At 54.9% G+C, this 15,423-nt stretch overlaps 1 protein-coding gene across 2 annotated transcripts; it reads right to left on the reverse strand.

The window, feature by feature from the left end:
- Positions 1 to 1,361: 1,361 nt before the first annotated feature.
- On the reverse strand, positions 1,362 to 6,183 carry PLK2 (polo like kinase 2). Of its 2 annotated transcripts, none has more exons than XM_054575300.1 (14): positions 5,901 to 6,183; positions 5,468 to 5,575; positions 5,232 to 5,348; positions 4,972 to 5,101; positions 4,652 to 4,739; positions 4,169 to 4,264; positions 3,857 to 4,055; positions 3,622 to 3,769; positions 3,191 to 3,288; positions 2,838 to 2,961; positions 2,349 to 2,589; positions 2,111 to 2,240; positions 1,715 to 1,825; positions 1,362 to 1,590 (listed from the first exon to the last, which is right to left on the reverse strand). In XM_054575300.1, exons 1-14 carry the CDS (start codon positions 6,144 to 6,146, stop codon positions 1,399 to 1,401), a joined length of 2,028 nt encoding a protein of 675 aa, XP_054431275.1. In that variant the 5' UTR covers positions 6,147 to 6,183; the 3' UTR covers positions 1,362 to 1,398. The 2 variants fall into 2 exon arrangements, with proteins under 2 accessions (XP_054431275.1, XP_054431274.1); XM_054575299.1 differs by having other exon boundaries at positions 2,832 to 2,961.
- Positions 6,184 to 15,423: the final 9,240 nt, after the last annotated feature.

The following is a 15,423-nucleotide window of genomic DNA, read 5'->3' on the forward strand; positions in this document are numbered from 1 at the left end:
CCAGAGTTCCGGCCAGCAACCTAGAACCTGTGGAATATACAATTCAAATTCTCCAGGTTTCACTTTTATTAATAAATTAGATCAGGTGCAGTTGGTAATAACCTCAGAGAAGCAAAGTCACAGCCACCATCTCTGTACCACACTGTCCTGCGCCCCAGTGCGACCCCAGCCCTAACGCCGGGGAGGCCCCGGCCTCAGGCAGAGCTGCCCTCACGGCGGGGCTCGGCCGGCGGAGGGACACGCCCGCGCAGGCCGCCGAGTTCACAGCGACCGCTTTCGGCGCCCGTCAAAGAGCAGGTGCCGCAGAAAGAGGAGCCGCTCAGGTTTGCCTCTTGGCCAACTTGACTGGTTGAAACCTGAGCTTGGTTCCCACACTGTCCTCAGCCCCGAGCACCCGACGGAAGACAAAAGGCCTGCCGTGCGCGGTCGCCCCACCGGAACGGGGCGCTGGCCCTGTGGGCGGCACCGCGGTGCTCGGGCAGGTCCCGGCGGGGTACGGCGCTGGGCGGCACAACGCACACGCAGGGTTTTGCCCACGTGAAGATAAACTTCCTGCCCCGACTGACACTAGCACCGGAGGCTGTTGACCCAGGACGACGCCCGACCACGCTGAGCGCTGCAGGAAGCCCTCCAGGAGAGGCCGGTGTCCATTTAGCAGGAGGCCTGTATTTTGTTTAACAAAAGCGTATTTTTGTTACATTCTTGACAAGCTAAGCTCTACCCTGACTTCCTAGAAACTAGTATTAGAAAAAGCAAAGATGGAACTTCCTAGCATGCGTCTACACGCTGAGCCCCGGCGGCCGAGAGCAGGGTCAGGCGGGCGCGCCCCGGCCGGGCGCCGGGACGGAGGCAGAGGACCGGACAGACGACGGGTTCTACTTTTCCATACACTTTATTGCCAGCAGTTTAAAATGGCCAACATTAAAAAAAAACATTGGATAATAAATACTGCTCTTTGGGCTGTAATAAATAAAAAGTTTATTAACAAGGAATGCACTTTTCCAGCCACGAGTGTCTTCAAAAATTAACAAAAAACAAACAAGAAAAAACACCTATATATGGCCGTAGTTCACAGTTACGCAGCCAAAAGCTGCTCCAGTTCCAGCCTCTGCGCGACCTGGGAGTGTCCTCCCGCCTCCGCTCGGGAGCCGTCGCAGTTCCAAGTCCTCTGCCTGAAACACTCTCGGCAGAGAGAGGTCAGGAGCCAATGCACCTTCTGTGAAATCGTCTGAAAACCCTTTGAAAACAGGTACGTCAAGGAAGACTGCTTTCTGGTTCTCTCAGATTGCCCAGGTCAGGAACGGCGCCCCTCGGCCGGTCCAGCGGGCGGGGGGCCTGTCCTCGTGCCGCCGCCCTGCGCCGTGCGCCCTGCGAAAGGGCAGTCCCAAGGCCCGAGACTCAGTTGCACCTCTGCAAGAGCATGTTCAGCGCGTACTCCATCCGGTGCCTCAGCTCCAGCGAGCAGCCCGACACCAGCAGGGTGGTCAGTCTGAAGGTGGCGGACAGCCTGTCCTCGTTGATGTACGTGAGCAGATATTCTTCGTTTTGGCTGCAGATGATTATTTTCGTGTGGTCATGGTAGAAATTCACCTTTAAAAATAGACAGGGACCTTAGGTATCTCGCAGGATCAAGAGTTAGGAGGCTGAGTCCATGACGAAGGTGACAAGATAAAAATAAGTTTTAGCCCCCGCCACTTCCGGGGGCCACAGTTACCTGAAAGGTGCCATCGTTGAAGAGCATCATTAAGGCCTTGTCAGATTTCAGCCACTGAAGGAGGTAGAGCCGAGGTCTCCGAACGTCTGCGAGGCTGGGCAAGTCTCCTCCCTGCGGCACAGAGGGAGGCTCAGTACCTGCGAAGGCCGAGCAGGTGCTCCTGGCCCCGCCCCGGTCCAAGGCCTCTCCCACTTCCCACTGAGGCCCCACAGACTGGACGGAGCCCCGGCCCCGCCCCCCCGGGGGTGCGGCTCAGCGGCAGGGGCGGGCCACAGAGTCCGCACTGGAAAGTGCTCTGCCGCCGAGGCAGGCGCCCCTGGTGCGGGTCTGCGCCCTAGCGCCGCCGCCGCCGCCGCCCCCGCCCCCCGCCACCCCTGCCCAAGCCACGGGACTTACATCCATGAGGTTCTCCTCCATGTAGTGAGAGAAGTACTTCAGCACTGTCACTTGACTGATGAACTGTTCAGGGGCCTCCGTCGTAGGGAAGACGGAGCACTGGCCGAGCTCTGCGTAGTAGTGCACGGTCCTGGAGATGACCGCAGGGGAGGGGGCGGCAGCGGTCAGTCTCCGCCTTCAGGGGCCTCCCGCGCCAGACTAAGAGCCGGCAGGGCACCCGTCAGCGGAGGAAACTTACTTTTTGTCTGGAAGGAGGCTCATGTGAGCACCGTTGTTGAAAAGGACTCCCACAGTGTGGTCCGAGAGCTGGTACCCAAAGCCGTACTTGTTGGAGTAATCGACCCACTTGGTGACCCACTGGAAGGACGTGCTCAGCTGCTCTTTGGGAACGCAGTCGGCTTCCGGCATGTTCTCCAGACACCCTCGAAGGACTCTGGCCACTGTGTCCGCCACACTCCCCATGGTACTGTCCTCAAGGCCTGCACATCAGAGAAAGTCACACAGAATTAACAACAAACTGTGGGCTTTGCCAGATAGTAACTGTCCCTCCACTAATTCTAGACACGCGCAACTCCCAGTTCTCCCTCATCTCATCCGACTCCTCTAAGTCCGTGCCTTGTGCGTGCAGTGCGTTCTGTGGACACAGAGGCACTTCGCGTGGGCGGCCCGGAGCCCGGGCCCTGGCGGCTTCACCACCGGCCTCGGCGGGGACAGGACTCACACTCACTGCTGCTGCTGCAGCTGCCCAGCGTCCCCCGGACGATCATCCGAATGGCGTCCCCCGCCTGCTGCCTGCTCTCCCCCGGGGCGGTGCCGGGCCCAGCCACTGTCGCCGGCGGGGGCTGCAGCTCCTAGGAGAGAGGAGGCCGGGCGGTGAGCCGCGCGCCCCACACGCACGCAGCTCGAGCCGGGGTGGGGCACACGGTCGCGCCAGGTCCCCGCACGCGCTGTCCGGCCCTCCCTTCCCAAGGGCCGGAGGGAGGCTAGGCCGACGCAGCAGGCGGGAGCCCTGGCGGCCACAGGGCACAGACGGTCGAGGGGCCGTGGAAACGGCAGGAGGGGCTGAGGCCTGTTTCCTACCTCGTCCGGCCTGTGTTTGCTGGGCTGCTGCGTTATGGAGGTTTTTTTCAAGTCATGCCTAAGCTTGTATATTTCTTCATCTTCTTTGGACACTCTATCTGTAAATCAGGGGAAAGAATTACGAGCGTTATTCTTCCCAAGAAGGTAGAGACAATGCCAGCCATATGTCCTCATTTTGCATTAATAACTAGCTATGACCATCCCAGGCAAAACCCAGCATTTTTATCACTGCCATTAGCTGCAATTAGGCAAGAAGCACACTTTAACGTATGTGACACACACGTTGCAGTGTGAACTTATTATGCCATAAAAAGCTCGGTAGCATACAAAAGTACTGGTTATGTTACACTACGGCAAAAGCCTTTTGTAACTAACTTATCAAATTTAAATATAATATTGGATACAAAACAGTGAGAAGTCTTAAGACTTACTGTGTGTGTCAATATATCTTGCTTTGTCTTTTTTGCCTCCAAAAAGAGCAGCAGCCGCTTTCTTGAAGAAGTTCTTAGCTGGACTTGACAAGTGGAAGTCGGGGGCCGTGTGGCAGCAGCTGGAGGAGAGCCTGTCTGGCGTGAAGCCCTGTGGAGCACAGAAGAGACTTCTGGTGACCTGCTGGGCAACTGGGGTCAAGAGCCTGTGACCCAAAGACTCAGGGAACACACCAACCTGCAGAAAAAACTCATGTCGAACGATGTCATCCAAACTCGGACGGTCCTGTGGGTTTTTGGACAGCATGCTCGCTATTAAGTGCTTGGCGGGCGCCAGCAGGGACGAGGGCATGGTGTACCTCGCTTCTCTGATGCACCTGTACGTTTCTTTCAGGTTTGTGGTTTCAAACGGCGGTCTTCCTAGTAACATTGTGTACCTAGGAGGAAGGAGGCGCTTCTTTAGGGATGGGCATGAAGCAGCTCTTTGCAAATGTTAAATCTAAACCTAAAGCCAAATTTAGGATTTGATCCTTTGGGGGCATCTACTCACATTACACAGCCTAAAGCCCAAATGTCCGATTCACAGCCATGTCCTTGCTTGTTGAGGACTTCAGGGGAGAGATAATTTGGGGTACCACATATTGTTCTGCAAAGACAAAATATGGAATCTCGTCAGGAACTGTGCTAACCCTTGTTTCCTGGACAAAACCGTGAGAGCAACATGCTGAGTGTCTATCAGGGAACATCTGACTTTTGGTTTTGGTGTTTGAGCAACTGATGTTTGACCAAGTCATTTTGGTCATTTTTTTAAATGCATATATTCTTCTCAGCCCACGTGACACTGCAGAGACCAGGCCAGCAGAGACCAGGCGCTTTATCCTCGTCAGGCCAACGTAAGGCAGAGTTGTTTCATCACCAGCCTAGAGACAGGAGGTGCCCTGCCTGGCCTGGCCCCCAGGAGGCCCCGGTGCTTCCTCCAGACCGGGAGCCTGGTCTGCGCAGGAGCCCGGGGGCACAGCCTCCCCGCTCTCACCTCCTTCTGTGCTCCAGGGGCTCCAGCCTGGCTGCCAAACCGAAGTCCCCGACTTTCAGTTCCATGGCTTCGTTAATAAAAAAGTTCCCTGGATGATAAACAAAGCAAACTTGAATCTCTGGGAGAGCCCCTCTAAGCAAGTGCACACAACGTCCACTTCGGAGGCCGGCAGCCAGCTGTTGACTATTACAGTCAGCCATTCCACAGCAAGGCTGCACCGGCTGTACACCGGGGGGAACGGGGACGTGTAAACAGTGCGAGAGGGAAGGAAAGCACACCCTCCCCAACACCAAAGTCTGTGTGTGCAGTCAAGGGCTCACCTAGCTTGAGATCTCTGTGCAAGATTTCCCGTTCATGAAGGTACTTGAGCCCAGACACGATCTGCCTGAGGTAGTATCGGACTTCGGGCTCCGTCAGCACCTTCCTGGCTTTCAAGATGTGGGCCATGGACTAGGAGGAGGAGGAGAGAAGGTGTCAGCCGCTGCTGTCAGAACAGAAAGTCACTGCTGGGCCCGATCCGGCCACCCACAGCTCAACCCCGAGAAAAGCAGCCTGGCCGCGGGTCTGGGCGCACACCTACCCTTCGGCTGCAGTACTCCAGGAGAATGTAGATATTCTCTTTGTCCTCGAAGTAGTGGTAGAACTGAACGACGTGCTTGTGGTGCAGAAGTCTGTGCAGCTCTATCTCCTTGTCGATCTGGGAGGAAAGGCGGACAAGGCTCAGACCCCAAGCGGCGGCGGCGGCGGAGGCCGCTGCGCTGTGTGTGCAGCGGGGAGCAGGGCACAAAGCAGCCCCTTGCCCAGCATTGTACCCACCTTCTCTCGCTGGTGGGGCTTCGCTACCCTGCTGTGAGGGATGATTTTTGCAGCGTAGACCTTGTTGTTTGTCAAATCTGTCATCTCGTAACATTTGGCAAAGCCGCCCTGCAAGGAAACAAAGCCGAGATAGAACTGAGTAGGCAGAGCCATGGACAGCAAATAGGCTCTAATTTTTTTTTAAAAAAAATAAGAAAGGAAGGCAAAAAGATTGCGCCGGGAGGGAAGAAAAGGGCTGGAGAGGGAGCAATCTGCTTCCTAACTCCCTTTCCCGACGGGAAAGCACCCCCGGGAGCCGTCCGAACAGGCCCCGGCCCCTTTCCACGGCGGACCCAGGCGGCGCCGGGCAGGGAGACGAGACGCGGGATCGGACCAGACCCGTCCGGGAGGGATCGGGGCTGCTGCCGCGACGCGCGCGGGGCGGCGCCCTCACCTTGCCCAGCACCCGGCCCCGGCAGTAGCGCCTCCCCGTCGTGGGGTCCACGACGACCCGCGACACTTCGGCTCCCGCGTGGTGGCGGTGCTGCGCGGCGGTCGGCGGCTCCTGCGCCCGGGGCGGCGGCTCCTCGGGGGGCGGCGGCCGCCTGCGCTTCGCGTCCCCGCCGCCTGCCTTCCCCGGCGGCTCGCTCGCCTTGGTGCCGGCGGCCGGCTGGTAGGTGATGGTGCGCAGGATCTCCATAGTTGCACGTCCCGTAGCCGGTCCGCCAGCCGCCGCGTTCACTGCCGCGAGCGCGAGCGCGGCGCATTATATATGGCCTCGAGAGGGCGGGGCTTCGAGGGCACGTCACGACGGCGCCCCGCCCACCGGCCGCGCGGGCCGAGCCGCGGAGGTTCCGGCGGTCCGGGAGGGCCGCGCTGGTCGCCGAACGGCGGCAGCCTGGGGTTTGAAACGCAGCCCCGAGGCCCGCCCGCCGCCTCGTGGGCCCCGCCCCACAGCCTGACGCGCCGCGACCGCCTCGCACAGCCTCGCGTGGCCGCGGCCTGTCGCCCGGGAGCCCGAGCGCGGGGCCGGGGCGCCCCCTCGCGGAGCGTCCCCGCAGCGCAGGGAGGGGCCGGGACGGGGGCGGGGCGGGGGCGGCCGGCGGCGGTGGGAGGTGCTGAGCCCCGGCGCCGTGCAGGTTCGCGGTGGGGGTCACCGGCGCTGGTTCCTCCGAAGGGGCCGCGCACGACGCTGGTTCGGGGAGACCAACCCGGCCCCAATGCCTGGCGACATCCGCGAGCCTACGGTGCGAGGCGACACAGTCAGCCAGACTCTGGGGAACCCCGCAGCCCTCGGGGCGGGGCGTCCGGGCTCGCCCTGGACGGAAGGGCCGCTGAGCGGACCCTGTGAGGAGCTCGGTCCCCCGTGTGTACCCGACCTCCGGCCGAGGCCGCTCAGCAGCACGCGGTCCTTCCTGGACACGTGGTCAGCCGGCAGTGCAGGCGGTGCCAAACTAACGACCCGGAGGGACTTGGAAAAGGGGCGACCGCAGCCCACTCCCAAGGTCAGGTCCGCGGGCAGCCGCTGAGATGCTTTCAAAGACGGCGTGTCCCGGGCTCCCAGGTCGACGCCGCGCGGAAAGGCGGCTCCAGGACCGGCCTGGCTCGGTGCACGGCGCACGGCGAGGTCGTGGGGCCCTGACCTGCGCTCTTCACCCCAAGACCTTTGCTCCCCGCCCTGCACTGGGCTCCCTGGTTTGGAAACTACTACGTGCATTTCCAGATGTGGTTTTACACCATGTCTTTGTGTTACTGGTTTTAATGAATTTTTATCTACAGTTGGTTATGGTCTTCTAAGGTAAAAGGGCTGAAGAACAGGTTGTCATGGTATTTTTCGTTATAAAATTCTTTCATAATCGCATACTATTGTATATGTTTTTTACCAAATAAACTTAAGAATCTGATAGACTAATGAACATTTCATATAAAACTAAGGTCCGTCCGCCCAAACATTTAGGCATTTAATAAAACGTGAATACCGTCTGTCCTGTGGGGTCTTCTGTGCGTCTGTAACGATTGGATTTTTTGGTCGGTGCTGCCATCGTGTGGACGGAACCAAACTCGTTGCCCACAGTCGAAGAAAGGAAACAGTCCTTCCAGTGGAGGCAAAGCTAATCACAAAATATTTCTCTTTAGTTTTATAGATTTAACGCACATGCAATTAAAATCCCAATAGGATTTTTCAGTGAAACTTGACCAGCTGATTTGTCCACCTCACATGAAAGCGTCAGTGTAACCGCAGGGGAGGCGTTTCTTTAGCGGCTGCAGGACTTCCCACGAGGCCGTAATTGTTACCGGAGTTAGATCCTCTGGCGGGGACAGACCGACCTGCGGTCCGAATAGGGAGCCACGCAGCAGGGCCACGTGCGCTGGGAGCTGACAGGTGCTGGGGTGGGGGACAGAGGCCTCGCAGATCAGAGAGGAGAGGAGGGACTGTTCACTAAGTAGAACTGGAAACAAATGGTTTTCCATGTTAAAGAGTGAAATTCACACCCTGGCTGGGTGGCTCAGCTGGTTGGACCGTCATCCTAAACCAAAAGGTTGTGGGTTCTGCTCCCAGTCAGGGCACATACCTAGGTCGCAGGCTCAGTTCCTGGTCAGGCCGTGCATGGGAGGCGGCTCATGGTGGTTCTCTCTCTCTCTCTCTCTCTCTCTCTCTCTCTCTCTGAAATCAATAAAAACATGTTCTCCGGTGAGATTTTAAAAAGTGGAGTCTGTCTCACACTGCATCACTTTTCTAGGCTGCTGTTACAAAAATGCCGCAGACCAGGTACTTCAAACAACAGAAACGTACTTTCTCACAGTTCTGAGGCTCCATCCAAGATCCATGGGCAGGGAGGCTTGGTGTCCCCAAGAGCACCCGCCCTCCACGGCTGGCGGACGGCCCCCTTCCTGCCTGTCCTCTCCGGGCCTCTCCGCTGAGTGTGTCCAGCTTTCCTGCTGCAAGGACTGCAGTTCGATTGCACAGGGACCCACCCATGTGGCCTCACCTAACTGCAGTTACCCCCTGCATCCACATACAGCCTCATTCTGAGGTGCTGGGACCCGAAGCTGCAGTACACAGATGGCGAAGGGACACTGCCCCTTCATGTACACATGCCCCATGGCATGTACACCATGTGCAAACCCTCCTCCGGGTGGAGCAAGGGCTTGAGATCAAGAACAGCCTGGGGGAAGCCCACGCGTGTTCTCAGAGGGCAAGTAGAAAATGTCGGAAGCCAAACTTTTGAGCATAGAGGAGGGAAAGACTTTTTTGATTGAGATATAACTGACATACAACGTGTTAGTTTTAGGTCTACACATGATGATTTGATGTTTGTATATATTGTGAAATGGGTAACAGTAAGTTTACAACCATGCATAGTTATAAACTGTTTTTCTTGTGGTGAGAACTTACAAGAGCCACTCTCTTAGCAACCTTCAAATACACAAGGTGGCATCGTTAAGTACAGTCACCATGCTGCAGGTGACATTCCCGGACCATCTGGGAGTATGGCCATCTGTGCGCCGCCCCGGGAGCCACCCATCTTCTCTAGACCCCCCTAGAAGCGGGAACGCACACGCTGTATTTGTCTCTCTCTGTCTGACTTGTTCCACTGAGCACAACGGTCCGTCCATGTTGTCTCCCCGGGCAGGACTCCCTTCTTCCTCGATGCTGGGTGACGTCCCTTTGTGTGCACGGACCGCAGTCTATTTATTCACCCTCGTAGGTGGGCTCCCTCCTGTGGCTGTTTGTGCTGCAGCGAATGCAGGAGCGCGGCGATCTCTCTCTGAGGTTATGATTTTGTTTCCCGGTTTGCTGGGCAGTGAGGTGGTTCTATTTTTGATCTTTGGAGGAAAACCCCACACTGCGTCCCACGGCGGCGGCACCAGTTGACAATCCCACCCACAGGGCACGGGGTGCCCTTTTCTCTGCGTCCTCGCCAGCGCTTGTTGCCTCTTGCCTTTCCGATGACGGCCGTTCTGGCGGTTTTGAGGTAGCATTTTGTGGTTTTGATTTGCATTTCCCTGGTGACTAGTGATGCTGAGTGTCTCCTCATGTACCTGTTGGCCATCTGTATATCTTCTTGGAAATGTCTATTAAGTCCTCTGTCTATTTTTAAGTCAGATAGTTTTTCTTTTTGACATTGAATTGTATGCGTTCTTCATATATTTTAGATACTAACTCTTTATCAGGTACACAGTTTGAAAATATTTTCTCCTATCCTGTACGTTGCCTTTTCATCCTCTTGATTGTTTCCTTTTCTGTGCAGAAGGTTTGAAGTTGGTGCCGTCCCACTCGTTTGTTGTTGCCACATCCAAAAACTCACGACTGAGACTGACACTAAGGGGCCGACTCCGTGTTTTCTTCTGTGAGTTTTATGGTTTCGGGCACTTTACTCAAGACTTTCCTCGTTGTTGAGTGGACGTCTGCACGGCGTGAAGAGAGGGACCCGGTGTTCTCACCATGTGGCTGCCCAGCGGTCCCCACACTGGTTATTAAAGAGACTGTCCTTCCTATGCGTGTCCAATAGCAGAGTACGGGGAACGAACGGGCTCGTCAGTAAAGGGAACGATTTCTTAACATGCAAAAGGCATTACCCCTGTAACAAAAGATTGACGAACTTGTCTAAATTAAAGAAATTCAATTCATCCAAAGATACCTTAAAGTAAAAGGTTATAAATTGATAGCATTATCTGCATGCATATAAGCAACAAAGAATGAGTATTGGGTTGGCCAGAAAGTCCATTTAGCTAAAATAAAATTTTAGTAATATAAAATAAACGACACTTTTTTTAAATTTTCACCAATGACCGTTGAGTTGGGTGTTTTGAGGGTGGCGGCTGTCTCCCGCCAGTGGCTTCAGGTGGGGAGAAGCCAGGGGCTGCTCAGCGTCTTCGGTGCGTGGACCGCCCCCCAGCAGGGAGTTATTTGGCCAGAATGTCAATAGTACCAAGAAGCTTCACAAACCACTTTTGACATGTTCTATCAGTCACAGCACCTCCTGCATACACTGCACAAATCTTTTTTTTTTTTTTGCATTTTTACCTTTCTTGAAATAATAAAGCATGATATGCCAAAAATGTTGCCTATTTTCATCCATCTTCAATATTAAAATGGCTGCCCTAAAATGCACCAATTTTGATGTTTTTTTAATGCATGCTGATATCACAGCTGTCAAATACAATCTAATAAAATTGTTTCAAATGAAGTTAATGACAACTAAGTGCTCCTAGAGCCATGTTACAGAAAAAAACCAAACGAGCTTTTTGGCCGACCCAGCATAATTACCTGGGAGAGCGAGAGCCTGACGCCCTGCAGCCCAGCCAGAGAGACGCTTGCACGTGCGCGTCCGGGGACACACGGCTGTGACAACACGTTAGGCACAGCAAAACAACAGCACCAGCAGCAACAACAAACCAGGCTCAAACCTTAGCTAGGAGAATGCGGTGCCTACCCATAGCGGGTATCACGTGAAAATGAACTGCAGATATCCACATCAGGATGAAGGAATCTTCATGTTGAGTTTTGAAAATGGCAAGTCAAACATCATTCTTTTATAAAATTCAAGAACTAAATGTAAATATTATGTGCTTACATGCATCTATATTAATTTAAAATACTATTTAAAAAACAAGGAAATGCTAAACAGGAAATGCAGGATAACGGTTCCCTCCAGGCACGAGGCAGGGGTAGGGGAGAGGCCAGGCGCCTGGCCCGTGTGGGTCCTTGCCCGCGGCTGAGTCGTCGGCGCGGAAGGAGCTTGCGCAGAGAGCGGTGACAGCGAGGTCAGGGGCCGAGGGCACCTGCAACCCGGGTGGAACACGGGCACTGCGGAGGGACACAGGGATGGGGGAGCAGAACAGTGAGACCCACTCGACAGACAGCCAGTGGCCAGGGCGCCGCAGGCCCAGCCGGGCGCGCTTGGCCTGACTTAGCGTCTCCTGAACTCCAGAGGCTGCGGTCTGCGAGGTGAAAGCGCCCAAACCCCATTGTAGATTCATCGCAATCCATTTAATGGTTTGGGTATTCAAATTTAATGTCTAACTCTTTGAAAAGTAACTTAATGAATATGAAGCAAAAGGTTAATTTTAGGGCCTGACCGGTGTGGCTCAGTGGGTTGGGCATAGACCTGCAGAGCGAAAGGTCTCCAGTTCAGGTCCGGGCGGGGCACAGGTCTGGGTGGCCGCTTCGGTCCCGGTCGGTCCCGGTCGGACATGGAGAGAGGGATCGAAGTTCCTCTCTCTCCCTTTCTCCCTCCCTTCCCCTCTCTCCAAAAAATAAATAAAAATATTTTTGAAAAGGTTAATTTTAGTACTTAAAATATTAAGTACATTCCATACCATGTATGTTTAATTCATTTTGACATACTGGCATTTTTGTAAATAAATATAACTCAGTGGCATATCCTGCCAGTAACCTTGGATGAGGCGTATATTATACAGTTATCAAAGTATTGACCGGGCTTTTATTTGTTCACCTCTCTGTCCGTCTGTGCACCCACCTGCCTACCATTTGTTCGGCTGCTTCCCGGACACGGTAACAACAATGTCTGAGAGAGTGACGACTGAAAACATCACTTTCCCGCCCACCTTCCAAGTTCTAGCTGGACTAATAACCAAATTAAGGAGGCCGATCTGCAGGAGCAACTGTCCAAATTTATTTCATGAACACACGCTTGGAGGCGCCAAAGGCGCGGGCCGACAGAGTGCGGGGCAGGGGGGCCCCACCGCCCGAGGTGGTTCGGGACGTCAAAACGCAGAAAGACCGCCCAGGGCGGGGGCCGGGGGTGGGGTGGGGGCGGGAAGGCCAGTGCCGATTGGGTGGGTGGGCGCTCGCCGCCGGCGCAGGCAGCGGGTCCCGAGGCCGCCTCCCACCAGCCTGGCCCTGCGCCCCGCCCACCGGCTCGGGCTCGACTGGGAGCCGGGAAGCCGAGCCGCCTCCTTCCGGGAGCAGGGCCTCTGTCTAGGTTCCTTTCGGGCACTTAGCGGGGGTCCAAAGATTTTCTCCTGAGCCTTCTGTTCCTTAATAACCAGCTTAAAATCAATGTTCCAACAGACACATTTTCGGGTGCCGCTGCTTCCCTTCCAGGGTACCCACCATTCCCCGTTGCACCAGGCGCCAGCGCGCTCCTGCCGTGGACTTGGCGCGCCCTCTGCTGGTCCGAACTGGTTACACCCGTCCGCGCCGCAAGTTCAAGGTGTCGAGCCCTTCGGTTGTGCCGTCAACCGGAGAAGTCATCTCACTTCCGAGTCCACGTTAAAGGGCACGTTTTTTCCTAAATACAATTTATTTAAAGGTTTATAAATAAAAACAAATTATTAAGAGAATCTAACACAAAAACGTGCAAAAGAGTTTCAGCTTCTCTTTCTTGCAAGTGAAAACCTTTTGCAAGTATTAATATGAAACACTAAGACACTTTCCCAGAGAACACCGTCCCCTCCGCCCGCTTTGAGTCCTTGCAGCCTGCGTGTCCTCCATGCACGCGCGTCCGACTCTGCCGTTCCTTCAAGGCCTCCTGTCAGAACCTTGCTGAACCGGGCCACCGCTCTCGCGCCCTTCAGGGAGCTCGGTGGAGCCTCACAGGGAGACCCCATTCAGTGGGGACTTCATACCTGGACCAGCGCCAACCAGCAACCCCTTAAAAACATTTTCTGGAGCCTGAAGGACCCTCTTCTGTCGTTCTATTTTCATGCTGGCATGAGGTCCAGTGTTACTATTTCTTTTAAAGATTTTATTTATTTATTTTTAGAGAGGGGGCAGGGAGGGAGAAAGAGAGAGAGAAACGCATCGATGTGTGGTTGCCTCTCATGCGCCCCCCACTGGGGGCCTGGCCCACAACCCAGGCCTGTTCCCCGACTAGGACTCGAACTGGCGACCCTTTGGTTCACAGGCCGGCGCTCAGTCCACTGAGCCACAGCAGTCAGGGCATGTTTTACTATTTTAAAAGCTGTTTGCAAACAGTGGTCCCCTGTTGTTTATTGACCTTGAAATTTATTGTACTGGGAACTCTCTGGGCACCTGAAGTGGGAAACCACAAACCCAGATGAAAAACTGACTAGGTTCATATTAGCTTCCCTCCAAAGTTAGCGCCGCTGTGTGACCCATGGGAGAGCCCGGGGGGGGGGGTTCCCGAGAGCTCTCGTTTCACGGAAAAACTAGTTTTCTTTTTTCTTTTCTTTTGTTTCTGTACGAGATGATGGATGGTAACTAAATGTACTGTGGTAACACTTCATATGTACGTAAGTCAAACCATTGTTCTGTATTCCTTAGGCTTATATAGTACTCGGTCAGTTTCATTTCAGTAAAACTGGGGAAAAGTTCCCTCCTCCGCTAGGTTTACTCTGTTCCTTGACCTACAGGGAGACTAAATTAACGCAGTCCTTTCCATCGCCCATTTTCAGACTAAGAACTTGGTGTCATCGTCTCTCGCGGTGCAGGCAAGGACCTCTTTGTTTACATGCCTGGTTTTTCTTAATGTTATTGGAGTTTCATTAAATTTTATGTTTCAAGTAAATTAAGCAATTATATTGACTAGTTTTTGTAAAATGCAGGCCCATTCAGACCTCTGAGGTAGGTGATGCATTTATAAATCAAGAGTGTAAACTGATGTTTGTTGATTCAAATTTGGCTTATAGGATTGAATTTTTAATTTTTTAGTCATCTCAAAATGAAATTTTTATTTTTTGATATTAGTGACACAATCATGGATTTGTAGGGAGACAGCACCAGCGGCGTGTGTGGGGGTGGCCCACGCAGACCGCGGTGGTCGAGAAAGCCTCCTTGGGGGTCCGGAGGGGAAGGCAGGGGGCTGTGTGGAAGAGCCGCCCGGTGTTGGGGGCGCGGCCTTGCTGTCCCCGCAGGCAGGACAACACTGCGGGATGAGCGTCCAGAGCGGGCGGGGGGCGGAGCCGGGACAGCGAAGGGCGGGGCCTGGGCCCAGGAGCCTCCCCTGCCCTGCCCCCGCGTGGCCGGGCTGGAGTTCAGTTCTAACGGGGGAGCCACGGAAGGGTGCCCGGCAGAGGTTACCCGGGGCCGCTGTGCCCGGGAAGGCACCGCCCCATGGGCTTGAAGGATGTGGCCTTGCAGGGGGAAGGGCAAGTCGTTGGGACGAGAGAGAGTGTCGTTTGGGATAAAGACCCGAACAGGGAGTGCTTTGCAGGTCGCTTTTCTTACAACATGTCAGTTCCCATTTTAGAGCAAAACACACTGAAGAGTTGGTTTCCTCAAAATCATACAGCACAGAGTCGCAGGGTATTGGTCCAGAAGAAGACCCGGTGCTCCGTGCTGGCTTGCTGGGGACTTTTACAACTACTAATGTTCAAGTTATACCCTCAGAAATATTTTGAAAAATTCTGTGGCCTGGAACCCAAGCACGAATATTTGTAGAAGCTCCTCAGGAGACGCAAGTGAACAGGTAGATTTGAGAACCAGTGGCCCATCGAAATCCACTTTACAAAACTGGCCCATCTTGGAGCATCTTTGTGACTGAATGACCGGCCGAAGCCATGTAACACCAGAGGTGGCCGTGGCCGTGGAAGGCCAGAGGAGCTCGTGGTGACATCCCACGTTCGCCAGCGAAAGGGGCGTCCAGGGCGGGGTGAAGGGACCCTGTGGCCGTGGCCCGGCGCAGTGGGAGCACATCTAGGAGAAGGCGGGAGCCTGTGAGGATGCACGAGAAAGGGGGCCAGGGAGACGCGTGGGGCCAGCACATCCCCCGCCCTGCCGAGACCGCCACCCGGCGACGCCCGCTCACGCTCTGGACCCGGTGACTATTCGCCGATGTGCGCCCCAAGGGTGTTTCCCGCGGGTTCCCGAGACCCTTAGACGCCCCTGTCCCCACCCAGTGTTCCTGTTTGTTTTGCTGTTTTCTTCGCCCTCAGCTCCTCCTCGCAGGAGTAAGTTAGGGCACCACCCCAGCTTGGGAAAAACAGCACCTGACACAGTTACCATTCTCTGCGTCCCCAAAAATCTCACCGAGAACCAGGGCACCAAG

This window comes from Pteronotus mesoamericanus, unplaced genomic scaffold (genome assembly GCF_021234165.1).
Source record: "Pteronotus mesoamericanus isolate MK-2021 breed Mesoamerican mustached bat unplaced genomic scaffold, CSHL_Meso_final contig_29, whole genome shotgun sequence".
NCBI classification, from domain to species: domain Eukaryota; kingdom Metazoa; phylum Chordata; class Mammalia; order Chiroptera; family Mormoopidae; genus Pteronotus; species Pteronotus mesoamericanus.

Coding starts and splice junctions, on each gene's coding strand:
- PLK2 (XM_054575299.1), bottom strand. CDS start 6,146: ATGGAGATCCTGCGCACCATCACCTACCAGCCGGCCGCCGGCACCAAG. Junction 2,241..2,348: donor AGCCTCCTTCCAGACAAAAA/GTAAGTTTCCTC, acceptor GGTCATCTCCAG/GACCGTGCACTACTACGCAG. Junction 1,826..2,110: donor TGGAGGAGAACCTCATGGAT/GTAAGTCCCGTG, acceptor TCTGTGCCGCAG/GGAGGAGACTTGCCCAGCCT.